This window comes from Oncorhynchus masou, chromosome 33 (genome assembly GCF_036934945.1).
Source record: "Oncorhynchus masou masou isolate Uvic2021 chromosome 33, UVic_Omas_1.1, whole genome shotgun sequence".
NCBI lineage: Eukaryota > Metazoa > Chordata > Actinopteri > Salmoniformes > Salmonidae > Oncorhynchus > Oncorhynchus masou.
Genome location: NC_088244.1, coordinates 29943479 through 29967025, shown reverse-complemented (window position 1 = coordinate 29967025; position 23547 = coordinate 29943479). Strand labels below are relative to the sequence as shown.

Here is a 23547-nt window from a genome sequence, read left to right as displayed (position 1 = left end):
TGAACAAAAGGTGCTGTAATTTCTAAACAGTTCACCCAATATGGATGGATATACCCTCAAATGAAAGCTGACAGCCTGCACTTTAACCTCATAGTCATTGTTTGATTTAAAATACAAAATGTTTGAAGTACACAGCCAAAAGAAGAATAAATGCTTCACTGTCCCAATAATTACAGAGGGCACTGTAGCAGTAGATGTAAAGCCATAACACATACTTTTTTCCAGCAGCAGATTATAATAAATCATGTCAAAAGCTGCACTGAGGTCTAACAAAACAGCTCCCACCAAATTCTTATTATACATTTATTTCAGCCAATCATCAGTCATTTGTGTAAGTGTGAAGTGATGAGTGACCTTCCCTATAAGCATGTTGAAATTCAGTTGTTAATTTGTTTACTGTGAAATAGCATTTTATCTGGTCAAATATAATTTTTCCCAAAAGTTTACTAAGGGTTGGTAGCAGCCTGATTGGTCAGCTGTTTGTGCCAGTAAAGGGTGCTTTGCTATTTTGGGTAGCGGAATGACTTTTGCATCCCTTCAGGCCCGAGGGCACACTTTCCTGTAAGCTTGGACCAAAGAGATGGCGAAGTGGCCATATAGTCCACTATCATCCTCAGTAATTTTCCATCCAAGTTGTCAGACCCTGCTGGCTTGTCATTGCTGGTAGACAGAAATTTACAGAAATTCACTTTACAAAATTCTAAATTACAATGCTTGTCTTTCATAATTTGGTCAGTTATGAATGGATGTGTAGGATCAGAGTTTGTTGTGCCTAAATCTGCTAATCTTGCCAATTAATAAAAGTATTAAAGTACAGTGGGGCAAAAAAAGTATTTAGTCAGCCACCAATTGTGCAAGTTCTCCCAATTAAAAAGATTAGAGAGGCCTGTAACTTTCATCATAGGTACACTTCAACTATGACAGACAAAATTTGAAAAAAAAAAATCCAGAAAAATCAGGAGTGGCTTCGTAAGAAGCATTTCAAGGTCCTGGAGTGGCCTAGCCAGTCTCCAGATCTCAACCCCATAGAAAATCTTTGGAGGGAGTTGAAAGTCCGTGTTGCCCAGCAACAGCCCCAAAACATCACTGCTCTAGAGGAGATCTGCATGGAGGAATGGGACAAAATACCAGCAACAGTGTGTGAAAACCTTGTGAAGACTTACAGAACACATTTGACCTCTGTCATTGCCAACAAAGGGTATATAACAAAGTATTGAGATAAACGTTTGTTATTGACCAAATAGTTATTTTCCACCATAATTTGCAAATAAATTCATCAAAAAATCCTACAATGTGATTTTGTATATTTTTTCTTCTCATTTTGTCTGTCATAGTTGAAGTGTACCTATGATGGAAATCACAGGCCTTCCTCATCTTTTTAAGTGGGATAACTTGCACAATTGGTGGCTGACTAAATACTTTTTTGCCCCACTGTAGTTGGCAATATCAGTGGGTTTTGTGATGAATGAGCCATCTGAATCAATGAAGGATGAAACCGAGATCGCCTTTTTGCCCAAAAAGTAATTCAAGGTGAGCCAAACTTTTCTTACTATCATTCCTTATATCATTTATCTTTGTTTCATTGTGCAGTTTCTTGTACTTTTCTTTTTGTCACATGATTTCTGAATTTACAGCACGTTTGACGATCAGCTGTGCAGCTAGACTAATTTGCCATTATTTTTGCCTCGTCTCTTTCAACCATAACATTTTTTCATTCTTCATCAATCCACAGGGATTTAACAGTTTTTACAGTCATTTTCTTAATCGATGCATGCTTATTAGTACCTTGAATAAGCAATTTCATAAATGCATCAAGTGTAGCATCTGGGTGGTCCTCATTACACACAACAGACCAGCAAGTATTCTTTACATCTTCAACATAGGATTCACTACAAAACCTTGTGTATGATCTCTTATACATTATATAGGCCTAGCCTTTCGAGCTTTAGTTTTCCTAGATATGGCTACTATATTATGATCACTAGAGCAGATTTCTGCATCATTTGTAAAGATGTGATCACTACATGAGGATGATTTAAATCCTGTGATATTTGTAACTATCCTGGTTGCAGGCACTGGTTACAGTTTGAAGCTTTTTCTTGAGTGGACAGCTTGATGAGAGCCAGTCAATATTTTTTTGTCACCCAGAAAATATTCCTCTCTGTTGATATCACATACGTTATCAAGCATTTCACACATATTCTTTCCAGATACTCACTGTAAGCACTTGGTGGTCTACAGCAACTTCCCACTAGTATATGCTTTAGATGACTCAGGTGAATAGCATTAGACATGCTTTAAGTTGTACAGGAATAAGACTGAATATAAAACAGCTACACCTCCACCATTGACATTTCTGTCTCTTCTGTAGAAGTTATAACAATATACTGCTCACACTGTTTTGCACATTATTGGCATTCTCTCAACCAGCTTCACCTGGATTGTTTTTCTAGCACACTGAGCACTTGTTGGCTGCTTTTCCTTCACTCTGCGGTCCAAATCATCCCAAACCATCTCACTTGGGTTGAGGTTGGGTGATTGTGGAGGCCGGGTCATTTGATGCAGCACTCATCACTCTCCTTGGTCAAATAGCCCTTACTGTACACCGCTTGAAGGTGTATTTTGTGTCATTGTCCTGTTGTAAAACAAATGATAGTCTCACTAAGCACAAACCAGATGGGATGGAGTAACGCTGCAGAATGCTGTGGTAGCCATGCTGGTTAAGTGTGCCTTCCAAATAAATCACAGAGTGTCACCAGCAAAGCACCCCCACACCATCACACCTCCTGCTCCATGCTTCACGGTGGGAACCACACATGCAGAGATCATCCGTTCACCTACTCTGCATCTCACAAAGACACAGCAGTTGGAACAAGAAATCTCAAATTTGGACTAATCAGACCAAAGGACAGATTTTCACCGGTCTAATGTCCATTGCTTGTGTTTCTTGGCCAAAGCAAGTCTCTTCCTATTTTGTGTGTCCTTCCTTCGACCAGGAAGGCCTGATTCACACAGTCTCCTCTGAACAGTTGATGTTGAGATGTGTCTGTTACTTAAACTCTGTGAATCATTTTTTGGGGTTGCAATCTGAAGTGCAGTTAACTGTAATTAACTTATCCTCTGTAGTAGAGGTAAATCTGGGTCTTCCTTTCCTGTGGCGGTCCTCATGAGAGCCAGTTTCATCATAGTGCTTGATGGTTTTTACCACTGCACTTGAAGTTCCATAATGACTGACCATCATGTCTTAAAGTAATGATGGGCTGTCATTTCTCTTTGCTTATTTGGGCTGTTTTTGCCATAATATGGACTTGGTCTTTTACCAAATAGTGCTATCTTCTGTATACCACCCCTACCTTGTCACAACGCAACTGATTGGCTCAAATGCACAATATTTAACAAGGCACACCTGTTAATTGCAATGCATTCCAATCGTGTACAAGTGACTCATGAAGCTGGTGAGAGAATGCCAAGAGTGTGCAAAGCCTTCATCAAGGCAAAGGGTGGCTATTTTGAAGATTCTTAAATACATTTTGTTTTATTTAACACTTTTTTGGTTACTACATGATTCCATACAGTACGTGTTATTTCATAGTTTGATGTCTTCACTATTATTCTACAAACTTGATTGGTACTGTATGTTAATGTTGCCTATTTGTTGTGCTTTTCTAGGTTGCTTGATTGTTTTCATTGATTTACTGGGAGGCTTATCAGAGGTAGACATGACAGTGATATTTTTAATCGAGCAGATAGTGCAGGGTGAATTGCTCACAGTGGGTTTCCTACTAGGGCAAACAGTCTCAATGCTAACAGTATAACTCAGGTTCATAGACACAATTGACAAATGTTGTAAGTCAAGGGACACAGAGACGCACCAAACGTTGCTCGATTATGGAAGGCAACCTTGACTTCAGGCGGCCTTTAAGTTTCAGCGAGAACATGGCCTCAGCCAGTCGTGCAGATAACTTTCCTCATCCTCCTTCTTCTGCCGGCCTTGATGACTCATGTTGATTGGGAAGGTGAGCAACAGAGTGAGTCAGTCATTCAGTCAGTCATGTTTGCTTGATTCCTCAGTGCACCCAGACAGGAAGCCTCACCTTAGACTGAAGTCAGCGACAAGCATCGCACCTGATGGAGCTGTAAATTCCCTAGTTGCGGAGCCCTGGGTGTTACAGGCACATTAATTACCGAAAAGGTTGTTTTTATCAAAGAAATGCCACAGGCTGATAAAGGTGACACACTAGCTGAATGAACAAACTGTGACAAAATTCTGTGCTCAAATTGGAGTAATGATAAATCTGTAAAATACAGCCATTCAAGGTTTTGAAGAATCAAAATGGAACAGCAAAGTCGTACTAAACACGTCACAGCACTGACTGGATCTCAACAGAGAATGGCTGCATTGAACATGTGTGCCAATGACACAATATTCTGCACAATAAATGCCAAGGGTCCATGATTTCACAGAGCAATCCAATATATGAGTACTCCCATTGACAGTTGAGCATGATTAATTATTGTCCATGCAGAGATAATCTTACGAAATCTCATGCCACACCACTGTGCAGATGTATTTGCTCACGGAGGAGAAGTTTGTTTGTCTCCAATTTGTGCCCCTTTTCACATACTGTATCAGGAGATCAGCCATAGCAGAGTATGTGTTAATTCCTTTAGGTTTGCATGTATTATGTTGACTCTGTGGTTATGTTCACTAGAAAGGACAGGATTGTGTAATGGACTCTATCTGGTCCTGTATCTGAGCTCAACTTACAATTCGGTCACATTATTTGAAACCTCGCAGAGAAAACAAACTTTGACCAATGTTGGATATAGTCAATGAATATACTCACAATGCTCCTGCAAATGCCAGACAGAGCAAAATTATACTTTTAATGGATCAGGACGTATATTTTGTCTGTCCTGTAATCCTGTAGAAGAGGAGGACATTTAATTTTTAAAGTTAAAACTACAATTGTGTTATTTATTGAAATGTTTACACGTACTGCTCTCATAGAAATAGCATTGGCACTAGGGTTGAATATTTTCCTGCTACTTTACAAATGTTCCATCCTGAGAACAATTTCTGTATTCGTAATTTTAAAGCATATAAGGCACATACAGTTGTAGTCGGAAGTTTACATACACCTTAGCCAAATACATTTAAACTCAGTTTTTCACAATTCCTGACATTTAATCTTAGTAAAAATTCACTTTCTTAGGTCAGTTAGGATCAACACTTTATTTTAAGAATGTGAAATGTCAGAATAATAGTAGAGAGAATGATTTATTTCAGCTTTTATTTCTTTCATCACATTCCCAGTGGGTCTGAAGTTCACAAACACTCAATTTGTATTTGGTAGCATTGCCTTTAAATTGTTTAACTTGAGTCAAACTTTTCTGGTCGCCTTCCACAAGCATCCCACAATATGTTGGGTGAATTTTGGCCCATTCCTCCTGACATCTGGTGTAACTGAGTCAGGTTTGTAGGCCTCCTTGCTTGCACACAATTCTTCAGTTCTGCCCACACATTTTCTATAGGATTGAGGTCAGGGCTTTGTGATGGCCACTCCAATACCTTGACCTTGTTGTCCTTAAGCCATTTTGCCCCAACTTTGGAAGTATGCTTGGGGTCATTGTCCATTTGGATGACCCATTTGCGACCACTTCCTGACTGCTGTCTTGAGATGTTGCTACAATATATCCACATAATTGTCCTTCCTCATGAAGCCATCTATTTTGTGAAGTGCACCAATCCCTCCTGCAGCAAAACACCCACACAACATGATGCTGCCAACCCCGTGCTTCACGGTCGGTATGGTGTTTTTAATTTAACTAGGCAAGTCAGTTAAGAACAAATACTTAACAAGGCCTAGGAACAGTGCCCCTTGTTCAGGGGCAGAACGAAAGATTTTTACCTTGTCAGCTCAGGGATTCGATCTGGCAACCTTTCGGTTACTGGCCCAACGTTCTAACCACTAGGCTACTTGCCGCTGTTCTTCGGCTTGCAAGCCTCCCCCTTTTTCCTCCAAACATAACAATGGTCATTATGGCCAAACAGTTATATTTGTTTCATCAGACCAGAGGACATTTCTCCAGAAAGTACAGTCTTTGTCCCCATGTGCAGTTGCAAACCGTAGTCTGGCTTTTTCATGGCGGTTTTGGAGCAGTGGCTTCTTCCTTGCTGAGCGGCCTTTCAGGTTATGTCGATATAGGACTCGTTTTACTGTGGATATAGATACTTTTGCACCTGTTTCCTCCAGCAGCTTCACAAGGTCCTTTGCTGTTGTTCTGGGATTGATTTGAACTTTTCGCACCAAAGTACATTCATCTCTTGTCTCCTTCCTAAGCGGTATAACGGCTGCGTGGTCCTATAGTGCTTATACTTGTGTACTATTGTTTGTACAGATGAATGTGGTACCTTCAGGTCTTTGGAAAATGCTCCCAAGGATGAACCAGACTTGGAGGTCTACAATTGTTTTTCTGAATTCTTGGCTTTCTTTTGATTTTTCCCATGATATCAAGCAAAGAGGCATTGAGTTTGATGGTTGGCCATGAAATACATCTACAGGTACAACCCTTAATTGACTAAAATGTTGTCAATTAGCCTATCAGAAGCTTCTAAAGCCGTGACATCATTTTTGGGAATATTCCAAGCTGTTTGAAGGCACACAGTCAACTGAGTGTATGTGAACTTCTGACCCACTGGAATTGTGATACAGTGAAATAATCTGTCTATAAACAATTTTTGGAAAGATTACTTGTCATGCACAAAGTAGATGTCCTAACCGACTTGTCAAAACAATAGTTTGTTAAAAAGACATTGAAAAACAAGAGGAATGGGCCAAAATCAACCCAACTTATTGTGGGAAGCTTTTGGAAGGCTTCCCAAAACATTTGACCCAAATTAGACTATTTAAAGGCAATGCTACCAAATACTAATTGAGTGTATGTAAACGTCTGACGCACTGGGAATGTGATGAAAGAAATAAAATCTGAAATAAATAATTCTCTACTATTATTCTGACATTTCACATTCTTAAAATAAAGTGGTAATCCTAACTGACCTAATTTTTACTCTGATTTAAATGTCACAATGTGAAAAACTGCGTTTAAATGTATTTGGCTAAGGTATGTAAACTTCTGACTTTAACTGTATACGTACATATTCTTATTCCATCCCTTTAGATTGGTGTATATCTGGTAGTTGTTGTGTAATTGTTAGATTACTGGTTAGATATTACTGTACTGGTGTTAATTAACATCTGCATTAACATCTTCTAACCATGTATATCTGCTGACCAATAACATTTGATTTATTTGATGTGTTATTTCATAGTGTTGATGTCTTCACTGTTATTCTACAATGTAGAAAATAGTATAAATAAAGAAAAATCCTTGAATGAGTTGGTGTGTCCAAAATGCTAACTGCTCCTGTATATACACTACCATTCAAAAGTTTGGGGTCACTTAGAAATGTCCTTGTTTTTTAAAGAAAAGCACATTTTTTTCTCCATTAAAATAACATCAAATTGATCAGAAATACAGTGTAGACATTGTTCATGTTGTAAATGACTATTGTAGCTGGAAACGGATATTGGTTATAGGAATATCTACATAGGCGTACAGAGGCCCATTATCAGCAACAATCACTCCTGTGTTCCAATGGCACATTGTGTTAGCTAATCCAAGTTTAGAATTTTAAAAGGCTAATTGATAATTAGATAACCATTTTGCAATTATGTTAGCACAGCTGAAAACTGTTGTCCTGATTAAAGAAAACTGGCCTTCAGACTCGTTGAGCATCAGCATTTATTTATCCTGGGAAAAGGGAGTGAGTTTGGGAGGTAAATCTAGGTAAATCTCGGTAGCCCAGTTCCCACTATTCCACCCTAATTGTCACTAAGAGCGTTCTCAAGTTGCTGTAGACCTCCTTATTTCTGACTGTAGGAGTCTTGGCAAGTAATTGCCTGTGATTTTTCAAATCAGCTTAATCATCAACGAGCAATTTCCTCTAAGATAGTTGAATGACTCCAGTCCAGCTAGTATAGGTTGATGGAGAGGCACTAGCTCTCGCTGGCCTATATCAATGTGTGGAATTAAAGTACTTAGTGGCTTGGCTTATGACCTGGCTGCCATCCACTATTGAATGGGTTTCGTCGCCATCTGGCCATGGACACATTGAGCAATAGAGGGACCTACAGGTTAAGGTGGTTGTCACCTACAATGTAAGTTAAGTACAAGCAAGGAGATTTGGACTGAGACCAGTAGTTGGATCTGAATTATATATCCAGACTCTGGGACCGAGGTCTTTCAGTCTGGAGCCACCATCCTAATAGATGAGAAAAGATACTAAAAAAGGTACTAAAACCCAGCAAGTACCGACAGCTGACATGTAAGTGGTTGATGTATGTGACTTAAAATAACCATTATTTTGTTTTGCTGTTCATTCCACATACAATCCACAATCCACAAACACAAAACCCTAAACTTCTGAGGGGGTACACTTGGGTATCAGTCCCCATAACCACCGGTCCCTGGGGTTTCTTATGAAATTAAATGTAGTGCTTTAGAGTCCCAGGTTCCTCAGTTAAATATTTACAGTAACATCAGCAGTTGGCCAATAGCAGCAGGTGATTTGTAAATGCACTGTATATACAAAAGTATATGGATACCTCTTCAAATTAGTGGATTCGGCTATTTCAGCCACACCCATTGCTGACAGGTGTATAAAGTCAGGCATACAACCATGCAATCTCCATATACAAACATTTGCAGTAGAATGGCCTTACTGAAGAGCTCAGTGACTTTCAATGTGGCACCATCATAAGATGCCTCCCTTCCAACAAGTCAGTTCGTAAAATGTCTTCCCTGATAGAGCTGCCCCGGTCAACTGTAAGTGCTATTATTGTGTAGTGGAAACATTTGGGAGCAATAACGGCTCAGCCCCGAAGTGGTAGGCCACACAAGCTCACAGAACGGGACCGCCGAGTGCTGAAGCCCCATAGCCCGTAAAAATCGTCTATCCTCAGTTGCAACACTCACTACGGAGATTCAAACTGCCTCTGGAAGCAACGTCAGCACGATAACGGTTTGTCGGGAGCTTCATGAAATGGGTTTCCATAGACGAGCAGCTGCACAAAAGCCTAAGATCACCATGCGCAATGCCAAGCATTGGCTGGAGTGGTGTAAAGATCGCTGCCATTGGACTCTGGAGCAGTGGAAACACGTTCTCTGGAGTGATGAATCAAGCTTCACCATCTGGCAGTTCAACGGACTAATCTGGGTTTGGTGGATCCCAGGAGAACTCTAACTGCCCCAATGCATAGTGCCAACTGTAAAGTTTGGTGGAGGAGCAATAATGGTTTGGGGCTGTCTTTTAATGTTTGGGCATAATTCCAGTGAAGGGAGATCTTAACGCTACAGCATACAATGACATTCTAGACGTTTCTGTGCTTACAACTCTGTGGCAACAGTTTGGGGATGACCCTTCATGTTTCAGCATGACAATGCCCCTGTGCACAAAGCGAGGCCCATGCAGAAATTGTTTGTCGAGATCGGTGTGGAAGAACTTGACTGGCTTGCACAGAGCCCTACCTTCAACCCCATTGAACACCTTTAGGATGAATTGGAAAGCCGACTGCAAGCCAGGCCTAATCGCCCAACATCAGTGCCCGACCTCACTAATGTTCTTGTGGATGAAAAGAAGCAAGTCCCCGCAGCAATGTTCCAACATCTAGTGAAAAGCCTTCCCAGAGGAGTGGAGGCTGTTATAGCAGCAATGGGGGGGACCAACTCCTTCTTAATGCCCATGATTTTGGAATGAGATGTCCGATGAGCAGGTGTCCACATACTTTGGGTCCTGTAGTGTATCTCTGTAGCAGAGACAGATCACAGGAGAATACTCCTCTCTCCCTCAAATTTGATTATTTGGCAAACTCTCATTTAGGATGTTAATTCAAATCATGTTGTATATGAGAGAAAATCAATAATTTTACAGAGGGCCAGACAATCATACCGTAAAACCACCCCTGAAATATAATATAGTGAATGGTATGGAGAGAGAGAAAAAGAAAGAGAAAGAGAGAAAAAGGAAATGAAAGAGAGAGAAAGAGAATAGATAGTGGTTGTGGAGGATCTGAGTAGAGTGGATATACTGTAACTCTTTCCTGTACGAAATTACAGTGCTCCTGGGGACACTCACTGCAGAAAAAAATAACTGCTGCAATTTAGCTCAAGAGCCGCCACCATGACAACTGATGAAAGAAACCAGTGTACACAAAGAGAATACTATCCTCTCTCTTGAAACTTAGGAGGCTAGTCTGTTTGACAGCATCTATAAGGCATTGGTATGTGCAGAGACCTTACAGTTAAGTCTTGGCTTAATTGACTAATGTTTTGCTAATACTAATGCACTGTCATTATTTTTGCATTCTCCTGGATTTCTTCAGGCCCCGTGTGACATTTTGGAGCCAAGATTGTAAATCTCATTCTTGCGTTGGATTATGAATAATAAAATATTGCATAATTGTCAAGCTCCTCAACATTTTGCTGAATGAGCTAAAATAAACAAAGAGTTCACATGTGTTCTATTCCTTTATACAATTTAGAAAACGAACCACCATTCATTTGATTTGTAAATTAGATCCTCACATGGCAATGCTGAATGTGGTATGTTGTGGTTCTAGGAGTATGCTATATACAGTAATGTCAGTTTTCACATAAATGGACCCGAGGATTTTCAGAAGCGTTGGGGCAACACACTGCTTTGGCACCAAAGGGTGTTATCAAAATTATGTTTTGCTTGGCTGATACCATGACAGGAGGACATTGGCTTGTACCGGGGGCCCCCAAGTTTACCAATGACTAATATACTGCACTTGAGGCTGCTCTATTATCAGCTAATGACATGGTTAAGGTTGACATTTACATTTTTGTCATTTAGCAGACACTCATATAAAATCAAATCAAATGTTATTGGTCACATACACATGGTTATCAGATGATATTGCGAGTGCAGTGAAATGCTTGTGCTTCTAGTTCCGACAGTGCAGCAATATCTAACATGTAATCTAACCATTTCACAACAACTACCTAATACACACAAATCTAAGTGAAGGAATGTAATAAGAATATATACATACATATATGGGTGAGCAATGACAGAGCGGCAGAGCGGCATAGACAAGATGCATCCACCGGGACTTCCAGGAGCAGTAGGGTTAAGTGCCTTGTTCAAGGGCACATTGACAGATTTTTCGCCTAGGGTCACGACTTCCGCTTCCGCCGACGACCTTCTAGCCACCGCCGATCCATTTTTTTATGTTCCATTTGTTTTGTCTTGTTTTCACACACACCTGGTTTCAATTCCCTAATTACATGTTGTATATTTTCCCTCTGTTCCCCCACATCCTTGTCGGGAATTGTTTATTGTAAGTACTTGTGCTATGTGTTACTGGTGCGCTACAGGTTTAGTACCCATGTGTTGGTTGTTTTGTATGCCGTTAGTTTTATATATTAAACTGCTCCGTTTTTTCACCAAGTTCTGCTCTCCCGCATTTGACTTCCCTGCCACCAGTTACGCACCCCTTACACCTAGTCGGCTTTGAGGATTCAAACCAGAAACCTTTCAGTTACTGGCCCAACACTCTTGACCTTGAGGCCAGTGGTTCCCAAACTGAGGGTCGAGTCCCACTTGTGGCTCGCGGCAGGGGTCAAAGTGGGTTGCGTGATGACATTGCAAAAAGGAAAATACATAGAAAAACGCTTTCAGCTAAAACCAAATAGAAAGTATGTAGAAAAGATAGTGGACCTACTGTATATATTGTTCAATAATAGCCTAAAATCGTTGAGAATTTACAATCAAAGCTAGACAATCAGGCCCGCATTGATTTTGATATAATGTTTAATCATAAGAACACAGCATTTAGCCATGTCAAAATGCATAGGATTGTAGAACATTTGCTTAAAAGCAAACTAAATAAATCTCGGCTCTATGGCAAAATGTCTAGAATTGCAGGAAATTGGCTATAAAACAGCAAGATTTTATTTTAGCTCCATGGCAGGATGTGTGGAATTGCAGATTAGCTTTGAAACTGCAACATTTTTGCTCTGCTACAAAGATATATATTTTTTTAACTTGTCTTTGGTCTTCATATTTTTTGTCACCACTCAACCCTTACGGTGGGGTTGAGACTCAAAAGACACCTTAATTCATGGGTCACAAAGCAAAACAGTTTGCCCTATGCTGCCTGCCGCCATTTCCATGGGAAAATATCGTAAGGGTGTTTTCTTGAGTGGGTGGCAGGATCATATTTACAGCTAATTTAGTGCATTAAGTTAATGTCTTTCATCAGGTTGTCAAGTGTAACACAAGCTCGACAGTACACCCCGCCTTATGCATTAAATAAAGTACATATGTTTCTCAGCCACTCTCTTCGGATCCCCTTTGATCACCAAGAACTGAACCTGTAAAAAAGTCGGCCGTGACAAATCTTCGTTTCTAATACACAGTCTTCGCTGCAAATAGTTCTCGGCCCCTGATGTATAGAGTTGTGACATCATGACGTCATGCAACTGTTGCGAGGAAACCCATCGGTTCCCAAAAGTATCGTAGCAAGCTGATGAAAGCAAAAGACTAACGCGTAGGAAGGAGTCAACTATCAAAGCTTCACAATCCAACCAATCCCAGAATCAGTCCTGTCTAGACTGACTAGAACCCTGCAGATTGTGTTGTCTGTACAGGGAAATGAAAGACAGTCAGGCTTGGAGTACCTACTGATTTGAATGACCTGGGAGCTTGTCTCCAATATACTGATTGGATTTGCTATTGATTGTGTTTTCAACTTGTGTAATAGCCCAGTTTTGGTGATTGCTATTGTACTGCAGTGCAGATTGAACTTGGCGACGTAGAGTAATGGGCACATTTAATCATGTTTAACGGAACAAGAGGATCCTACCATTTACATTGCATTTACCTAAAATGTACATCTCATACTACGGTAACCTACATCTCTGTAAATGCATAAGGCTGTTGGAGAAGGGTAATACGTTTACATTCAAGTACAAACAAATGCCAAGATCTGTAATAAAACCAATCTATTTTGTTGACATTGCACTTTCAAAACACATTCAACATTCCTCTAGTTACTTAAGTGCAATATAGTGAGAATTATTCTATTCTGCTTAATTGATAAAATTTGAATAACCAAAGTTCCTGGCAAAGTTCGGATCTTGCCACAGGAAGTATGTACACTATACACCTGCAACCTGGGCGTACATTTTGGGCTCCATGTTTCTCACCAAAATAACCATAGTATTTCAAATAGATGGAATGGCACATCAACCAAAACATGTTCAGAATACTAAAACTAACGATTGTATCTGTGAGGTCATAAACAGAATGTGTGTAGGAGTAGGCTATGGTAAACAAGGACATCCTATTCTTACTTGTGCACTTTTTGATGCCGGATCCTTTCTTCAGAGCGTGTCGACTGAGTTTGCACTGGAAGTTGTTTTCCCAGAACTCTGCAAACCAAATATTTCTTCTGTTGTTGTCCAAAGTTCTGCTGATGAAGTAGCGATCAAACCCTAGAGAGATCAATGAGAGGCACAGTTACATTTGAAATACTGCAGCGATGTGCATTGGATTTTCTGACGGTGACATGACTTTATCAACTCTTTTTTCCAACACAACCTCCGCATTGTACTTTCATCTCACTGGTGTTCTTATCCTGTTGTTGTTTACAGTGTGTGGCTGTTTAATATGGAAACATCACGCTGTATTAGACTACATTGTCATAGACAACAGAAAATAGATAGAAATGTAATCCTCACTTGACCAGTACTACCTGCCGTTGTGTGGCATTTAGAACAATGAGGAATAAAGGACATTATATAGTGTGTATAACATCAATACCTCGGATAGGCTGCCGTTTAGGTAGGATCGTGACAGCCCCTTCAGCCATCTCCTCCTGGTTCAGGATGGGGGAGATCTTAGACCCCCAGCTGTCTGACCCCACCCATATAAAATGTCCTGTCTGGTTAGCCTTCTTAGCTGCTTGAAGAATCCGCCTATAAGAAGGGAAAAGAGAGAACACAATACAATTCTTGCCCCTTATATTCATAATTCACCTATTCAAGGGCCTTGATGATTAGACCAGTACCAACAGTGTGTTGGTACTGGACATGAACAAAAGCCTAACTGCACACCCCGTGGGTCCCCAGAACCAGCACAACACACACACAACACACACAAGAACACCGTTGGAACACTACCACCCTCCCTGCCTGTGACAGAGGCCATCCTGTGGAGTTTTCATGGTGCAGGCTAACAAACACCCATCCCAGCCTGCCAGTGCTGCCACATTACTCCAAGGTTGGTCCCTCCCTGGTAATAGAGCTAATTAAGAAGCAACCATGATGAGCCAGCCGGCGTTCCCTGCTGTTCCACCAGGATCTGTATTAATTATTCATTCTGCTGCCACTAGGACCACAGTACTCATATCAAATTGCATTTGTCACCTGCGCAGAATACAACAGGTGCAGACTCTACTGTGAAATGCTTACTTACGAGCCCTTTCCCAACAATGCAGAGTTAATAAGACAAATTCGCAAAAAAATAAAAATAAATATGAGACTATATAGAAGGAGTACCAGTACAGAGTCAATGTGCAGAGGTACGAGGTAGTTGAGGTAATTGAGGTAATATGTACATGTAGGTAGGGGTAAAAGTGGCAATCAGGATATATTAGACGTAGTACTAGAAACACAGTCGCTACAACAGCCAGGTACAATAACAATACAGTGTTCCCCTGAGTCACCCTGCTATCCTTATTCCTCACCACTCAAAGAATGAAGAGACTGAGAGTAATGCATGTTTGAGTAATATTGACCTTTATCCTACCTCTCACTGAATAAACATGGTTATTCTGAGCCCCAACATTCCCATATGGCTGTACAGGAGACAATAATGTCCATAACAAAACCTACAGTACACTATGAAAATGTTGTCATATGCTCCTTTTTTGCCTCACTTGAGAATGGTTCTTTGTGCGGGTCCATTGCAACTTGTACCATCCAAAATAAGATAGAACATAATTCCTGGAGGTAAGGAGAAGGGAGGGAGCCTGTTTTGTCAATTGCAAACCCCCCTTAAGGTCGTTTACAGGACAATCTAGTTCATCACATAAACACCAGGTGTTCTCATCATGAAATCACTCAATTACTGAAGGTCTATGTTTAGGACAAAATGCATGATGGCATTAACATCCTTCTCCTGTGAATGAGGCCACTCTTGCTCAAGCATCTTAACATAGCCTGAGTGCTGAAAACTCTTAATTGTAGTTTTTTTTTATTAAGTGGCTGCACACTTACATTGACTGGTTTCAAGGGTAGAGCAGGCATACTGGGCTGAAATCCCCCTGGCTTTGTGTAATTACTGTATATCCACACTATTACCCATTATCAAGCTTGGATTAAGTCAATGAGCACTGGGACGTCTGCCCTGGTCATCCACCATCTACGGCTTCCTCAAATCACTGCCTATATCCTTTAAGAAGAATATATACCTGACTAATGCCGACTGCTCCTCCTCTATATGGTAATTATAGGTTAATGCTATGTATAACTCTTTCCCACAGATTTGTACTGTTGAGCAAAAACAATAGGACAGGGTAAAGAAAGGGAAAAGTTATTTAATGGTACCTTTGGTTACTGTAATATATTGCCTTTGGATACTTCTCACATTGGTTTATACTGTATGTGTTACTTGACTCAGCAACCCAATTTTATTTTAATCCTATTACCTCATAGAACCTCAAAATCCCTGCATTTGGTGTATTGCCTCTGAGGGCAGATGGATATTATACAATATGCATTCTACTCACCAAGCTCTTGGAATAAGTTAACATTATTTATTATATATGTGAGTACAAATTACATTTTAAAGTCATTGCTATATTCTTGAAATCAAATTGGCAATAAATTGTGTAGGGTTTTGGCTCTTGCTCTCTCTCTCTCTTCTTATGCACCTCTCAACAAAAGTCCTGTGTTCATATTTACATACCATAAGCCACTGCAGTGTTGTATTGTGAAATTATTATGATTCTATGTGTGTATCAAATGACAGACAGATGGCAAATGTTGCATTATGTCAATTTGGAGGACAAACCCATACATTAGGCTATATATGTACTGTATATTCTATGCTTGTGTTAGTACTAGGTCGTGTTGGAATGTGCTGTAGAACATAATGGTTAGCTGCAACACTTGCACCTACACACATCACCAACACATCACCAACTGCCCCCCCATGCCAACTGATCAAGATGCTCCTCAGTCATCCTAGAGGGAATTAAACAATATGCAGCAGATTGGAAATAGCTGTAATCTAGAAATATATACAACAGATGAGAAGAACATATTATGATCAGAATGCTACATATAGTTAGATTGTATGTATTTAATGTAAACTGGCACAGATCCATTACACTGTGGACACCAAATGAAAAGAAAGCTGTTATAGCTTACAGTAAAAAGCTAACTGAATTTGTGTTATGCTATCTGTGGAGGACAACATACACATTTACAGCCATTTACACCAATGGGTAAACATTATGAATGTTGTGTCATTAAACAGAAACTGAGATGGATTGAGTTACTTTGTTGCAATCATTTAGTTATTTTAATCTTTTTTTCATTCCTGTAACAGTCAACTGAACTTACCGAATGTCATCTTCGTTGGCAAAGAGAATGACAACCCGGGCGTTGGGGTTCTCTGACAGTCTACGGATTACCTTGTCAAACTCTCCAAGCTTAGGTTCCCGTGGTATCTTCACTGACTGAGAGATGCACACACCTCCTGCAAACAAAACCGAGGAAAAACATGTTAGAACAATTGTTTTTTGTTGTTGTTGTTTTTTAAGGGAAATGGGGATACCTAGTTAGTTGTACAGCTGAATGCATTGAGCTGAAATGTGTCTTCTGCATTTAACCCAACCCCTCTGAATCAGAGAGGTGCGGAGTGCTGCCTTAACAGACATCCGCGTCGTCGGCGCCCGGAGAACAGTGGGTTAACTGCCTTGCTCAGGGGCAGAACAACACATTTTTACCTTGTCAGCTCGGGGATGGGATCCAACAACCGTTCGGTTACTGGCCCAACGCTCCTACCCCCCTACCCCCCAGGCTACCTGCCACCCCTATTATATTGTTAGGAATTGAAAACTGGTCAAGGTGTGGAGAAATGCTGGATGCAAGAGATAAACTTCTATATTTAAGAGTTTTATGAAACAAAAATGTGCACAGGGAGACCAAAATGAGACTTCTGCAAGGTTAATAATAAACTGCCAGGGGGACCTAAATGCCTTCCTTATGTTTGTTGTTTCTTCCTTCCATGCATAATTCAAAAACATTAAATCAAGGCTGAAATCAGGGGGTTGAATAAACTATACATTTGACATCCATGGACGATTGTACAGCTAAGGGGACCAGATACCAATTACTAAGAATTGCTTTACGGTAAACTCTGACCTTAGAGACCAAATTCCAATAGGGAATAATCATCAAAATAGTGTTCTTAACAATAGACTGGGGAAAATAGACATGAACAAAAGCTGAACAGCTGATCTGTCTTGGGGCTCCCTCCAAACAGTTTAAAATCTGTACCTGGGGACATTTATTTAAATAGACATTTATCTTTCTAAAGAGTGTGCCATCTCTGATGCAGCTTGGAGCATTGGTATAGAACACCTGTCAGGAATCAGCAATAACTACATTGGTAAAACCAGCAAAGGGCATCTGCATTTAGATACAGTAAACCTCTATCTAAATTCAGGTTCTCCCCAAGCTAGTCTGGCATATCATTCTTAGAATCACCCTCTTTCTTATTTCTCCGTTTCAACTGAAAGTAGGCCAAAGCCAAGGAGAATTTGTTTCGCTCTCTCCTGAACCAACAACAATAATCCTAATCATGTCTTCGGGACATTTTATGGATGTCTGGATGCAAGATTAAAATTGTGCAGGTGTAATATTTCACAGCAGGAGGAATGCAAGGTATTAAAACATATTTTCATGCACCACAAGGGGAAGATCTAAGACACGAAAACCCATCCATTCAGTTTATAGGGCTGCCAATGAGACTGGGTAAATTGTGTAGCAATTCTGAGCGAACCTATACCCAAAATGAAATGGTGAGCACTGGATACATTTTGTGAATAGTTGCAATTTAGTTTTAAAAAATTAACCTTATTTTACCAGGCAGGTCAATTAAGAACACATTCTCTACATGTATTATTGTTTAACTTTTAGCATTGTTAGGCTTTTGTTTAGTTATAAAAGACACATGCCTTCCTTACTGGGAAAGCATCATTTAATTGATATGCAGCTCCAACTTCATACTTTCTGACACAGTAAGCATTATTTATATTGTGTACTGTATAAATCCAAATGCCTCAAGGAATTTCACTTACTCATAGAACTATTAAGTGGGCCTTCAGAAGCATTTAAAAACTGACTGTTGTCGCAAATAAATGAATAGTGATCTGATCAAAACTCCAAAACAGCCCACCCATACAGCACACATGTTATGGAAACCAGTGCTATTTCATCTAAATACAAATCAGTCAAACCCATGTAACCTAATTCCATACTGATCATTCCTAATCTGGCGTGTTAGACTAGATACATGTAACCGGTGTGAAATGGCTAGCTAGTTAGCTGTACATGCTAGTAGCGTTTCTATCAGTGACGTTACTCGCTCTGAGAACTTGAAGTAGTTAATTCCCTTGCTCTGCAAGAGCCTCAGCTTTTGTGGAGCAATAGGTAACTAAGCTTTGTGGGTGACTGTTGTTGTGTTCAGAGGGTCCCTGGATCCAGCCCAGGTTGAGGTGAGGAGATTGACGGAAGCAATACTGTTACACACACCCAATACACTTACAAGTCCCCAAAGAGAGCAGCAAACCTTGCCTTGCCTTGAGGCATTGGTATCCAGCAGCAGAAAGAAAGTGAGCGAGCTCCAGCATACGTCCATTGGATACCAAACAAGCCAAGGCTTTCTAATTCCCCGAGAAACATTTCAGGAGAATTGTTTTGTCGTCCTGCCAAAATGCCACAGCGTCTATGTGCATGCTAATGAACTCGCCTCTCTTGACTCATACAAAGCCGGCCCGCTGTATCATCAATGCAAGAATAATACCCTCTGGTTCAGTGAATGGCTGCCAGGGCCTCACAATGGATCAGAAAACAAAGCTGCGCCCCAGCTCTGACTAATAGGTTGGGAAAGTGAAGGTAAGAAAAAACCAAGTAGTGGGGGACAACAATGGCAGTGATGACAGGCTAGCTCATAGGTGCAAAGGGCCACTTCCAGTTGATGGCATGCACCAGTCCTTAGTCAATGGCATGCAATGGATGTTCTTTTACTCCCACATACTGTATAGTACAAGTAGTTGATTTTTCTTTGATTTTGCAGTATTGCTAAACCACTGCATTTGTATCACTATTTGTTTCCCTGGTGAATGTTCTAATCTTGCTGGTCATGCACGTGACAACAAATAGGCCTAGATGAAGCATCTGGCGCTGGCAGTACTCTGCCCATGCAGTCACTGGGCTGGATCATTTAGTTTTCTTCTCTGGAAAAATGGAGACTTATTCCTACTCATAATGTGGTTCATGTCTGTTTCTTGCATGGCCAGCCATCGTCATATTGACAGATCCACAATTCCACAATTCTTTCCTACACCATCCACATTAGATTGAAAGCCATTTGTGGGTTTACATCTACAGCATATTCTTACTTGAGACAGGAAATTAGGGAGTGTTTTATAGACTACCGACAATCACCATTCAGGGCCCCACTCTATGCAGTCTCCCATCCCACTTTCTTGTTGTCCATCTCCAAACCTACTCTGTTCCACCCTGTAAACTTTTTCCAACTAATTAAACCCAGTCTAAACTAATTCTCCTGGTAGGTTTGTCTATCCATCTTGCTGTCTCATTCTATATACATTACGTAGCCAGTAGACTCATGGGAAATTTTACTTCAGCAAGATCTAGAGGAATGCTATAGCACCTCTCCTTGTCATTACTGGAGACTCTATCCATCTTAAGAGTGTCTTTGCCTCACTGGTGTCTCAGTCCCAGGGTCCCTAACCATATGCTCTGTGGAGGAGATAGAGAGTTATCCCTTCTCTCCGCTCCCTCTTCACTTCACTGCTACTTTTCTGTGGCCTAGCCTCTAAGAGGGGAGCAAGGGGAGGGAGATAGAGAGATAGAAAGTGAAAGCAGTCGAGGTCCACTATAAAGATCTAATAGATCTGCAAAAAAATAAATGTAAGTCCTTTCTGCAACTTTCTGTATTTCACCAAAAAATGGTTGATCCGTTTATGGATGTAATGGAATTTAAACAAAGTTTGGAATTTACGCAGTCTGAGGTGGAGAAGCACCATTCAACACCATGTCTGAGGATTTTGCATTTTCCAAAAAACACTTGACAAGCGCTCTTCCAAAGGAGACTATCTCAAAAACCAATCTAGGTGCAATAACATTTTAATCGATGGAATTGAGGACGTAAAGACTGAGACTTTGCATGTCAAGGCAAGAAACCCCTGGAAGATCAACTCAAACAGGACCCGAATGTAACGTTGTGCGCTGAGAGTCGGGATGCAAGTTCAGGGAGTGAATAAATTTAATAAAGGAACGGAAATGAATACAAAACAAGAAACACAAACAACGCACAGACATGAAGCTGGAACAGAAATAACAATGCCTGGGGAAGGAACCAAAGGGAGTGACATATATAGGGAAGGTAATCAAGGAGGTGATGGAGTCCAGGTGAGAGTCATGAGGCGCTGGTGCGCGTGACGATGGTGACAGGTGTGTGGGATAATGAGCAGCCTGATGACCTAGAGGCCAGGGAGGGAGCACACATGACACCTAAACTCATCGAGATAGAGAGGGCGCATAGGAATGGAACTTTATTCCCCGATGGACGGCCCAGATCTATAAATGGTGAAACTGCTCAGGTTCAAAGACAAGGAGGATATTCTCAGAAGAGCCAAATGCCTGTAGGGAACCAAAATCTTCATCAATGAAGACTTCTCAAAAAAGGTATGCCTCAAAAGAAAGGAACTGTTGCCACGAATAATTGAACAATGAAAAAAAGGCAACATCTCATACCTGAAGTATGATTAGCTGTATGTTCCCCCCACCCCCTCTCTTGCCTATTGCAAGTGACTCTGCTATAGTCAACTGATTTGACACACACACAAACACATTCACACACATATTTATTCTACTTTGTTCATGTGTTTCACCTAACCTTATGACCAAAAACACACATCGCTCTAAATGTCTGTTCTAAATGTCTCTGATGTCTTCAGTGGTGTTATGTGGACTGTGTCAATGTGCATTCCATAAGAAGTGCACCCCTATTGATAAATCTTTTAAAACCAGATTCAAATGAACCCAAATGTAATGCTGTATTGGACATGTTAGGCTTGCAGTTCTATTTTTCTGTTCCACTCTGGATGGTTGTGACTGTGTATCTCAGTTGGGCACGATATCAACCCTGACAACATGGTCTTCAAGCCATTAGATATTAATAAAGAGAACTATAAATATAATGATTGTTTTAATCCAGATTCAAATGACCTCACTTGTGATTACTATAATGTTAAGCAATTTAACAACCTGTATATCAGTGTATCTAATTACAAGGTAAGCTTATTTTCTACCTTTTCATTTGAATGTTCGCATTCGTCATAAAAATCATCACCACCCTGTTCATTTTCTGTCTTCTCTCAATTGTCCATTGTTGCCCTGTCAGAAACATGTTTGACTGAAGAGACAAGCATGCTTTATGACATGACTCCTTATAATACTGTTCACCTCTGTAGAACATCCAGAGTGGGAGGAAGAGTATCCATTTTTGTTCATAAATGTTTTCAATTCTTTGTAATAGAGGACCTCGCACTTACATCTGTTAACATTGATGTTGAATCTCTTTTCATCGAAATTCCCTCCTGTTAATTTTTTGGTGGTAAAAAACTGGTAATTGGATGCATCTATCGGCCACTGAATTCTGACAGCTTCAAATCCAAGTTTGAAACTAGCAAAAATGTGTTTTCTATTGGGTGATTACAACATAAACGTATTTAAAAGTGAGGACCAGTCACTGACATGACTTTTGAATACTTTAAACTACAGCTATCTGTATCCCCTCATCTATAAGCCTACAAGACTGACCAGTTCATCAATATCTTTTACAAATTATTTGAATAATGTGGCTAATACAGGAATACTTTATACTGATATTTATTCTCCTTGGAACAGATGGAAATTATTAGTAGCATTACAAGTATATATATATATTTTAAAGTAATTGTGAGCGCTTTAGGATGTTGATTAATGATATTTAATGGGGACATTTTTATAATCAGGCCAATGTGGAGTCTGCTTACCAGACTTTTCTCACATCTTTCAATTCTGTATTTCACCACTGCTTTCCCTTAGTAAAATGGTGTAAGAGAGCAGCAGAAGGGTTCTGGAAACCTTGGTTAACAACCGGTTTCCTCAGTTAATAAAAACAAGTTGTATAAAAAGTGTATTCCTTAATTCCTCTCCTCTGAATTCTGCAAATTCCAAAAAGTATAAGAACACATTCACCTTATCCATTTTTTTTATTTGACTTTTTATTTATTTTACTAACAAATTCCAAGAATCCTTAAATAAAGTCAACTTGGAAAAACATCAATCAAAAGGCATCTACAGCTATTCTATCACGCCCTCTGTCACGCCCTGGCCATAGAGGCTTTTTATTCTCTATTTATTATCCCCTGGGTACTTATACCTGTGTTTTCTGTTGTCTGTTGCCAATTCGTCTAGTTTCTTCAAGTCTACCAGCGGATGTCCCTGACTCTGCTTTTTCCTCGCCCTCCTGATCTTTTCCTGAACCTGCCTGCCGTCCTTTACCTTTGCCTCAACTCTGGATTATCGACCCCTGCCTGCCTTAACCTGACGTTTGCCTGCCCCTGTTTCTGTAATAAACATTGTTACTTCAACACAGTCTGCATTTGGGTCTTCCCTGAAACATGATAGAAATTCCTTGGATTACATTAAGGGACATTTCCCTTCTCTGCTTCAGTTTGATCCCACCGATGTACTGTAATGGAGGTGATAGAGGTAATTGGTAACTTAAATATATCAGCAGTAGGTCATGATGAGACTGGTGCCTCTTTGGTGAAATCAGTGTCTTCCTTGATAACTGAGCCTCTAACGTACAGTCCCAGTCAAACGTTTGGACAAATCTACTTATTCAAGGGTTTTTCGATAGTTTAACTATTTTCTAAATTGTAGAATAATAGTGAAGATGTCAAAACTATGAAATAACACATATGGAATCATGTAGTAACCAAAAATCAAAATATATTTTACATTTGAGATTCTTCAAAGTAGCCAGCCTTTGCCTTGATGACACCTTTGCACACTCTTGGTATTCTCTCAACCAGCTGCACCTGAAATGCTTTTCCAACAGTCTTGAAGGAGTTTCCACATATGCTG

The 23547-nt window shown here is 40.2% G+C and overlaps 1 protein-coding gene across 1 annotated transcript in view; it reads right to left on the bottom strand.

Annotated features, from left to right (window-relative positions):
* Window positions 1-23547, bottom strand: part of LOC135528220 (metabotropic glutamate receptor 4-like) — a 218031-nt gene that overhangs the window by 48618 nt on the left and 145866 nt on the right. Inside the window, exons 3-5 of the mRNA XM_064957153.1 lie at window positions 16720-16855; window positions 13913-14067; window positions 13444-13584 (exon numbers count right to left, since the gene is read on the bottom strand). Of these exons, the coding sequence (XP_064813225.1) occupies window positions 13444-13584; window positions 13913-14067; window positions 16720-16855 (432 nt within the window). The remainder of the gene's footprint in view (window positions 1-13443; window positions 13585-13912; window positions 14068-16719; window positions 16856-23547) is intronic.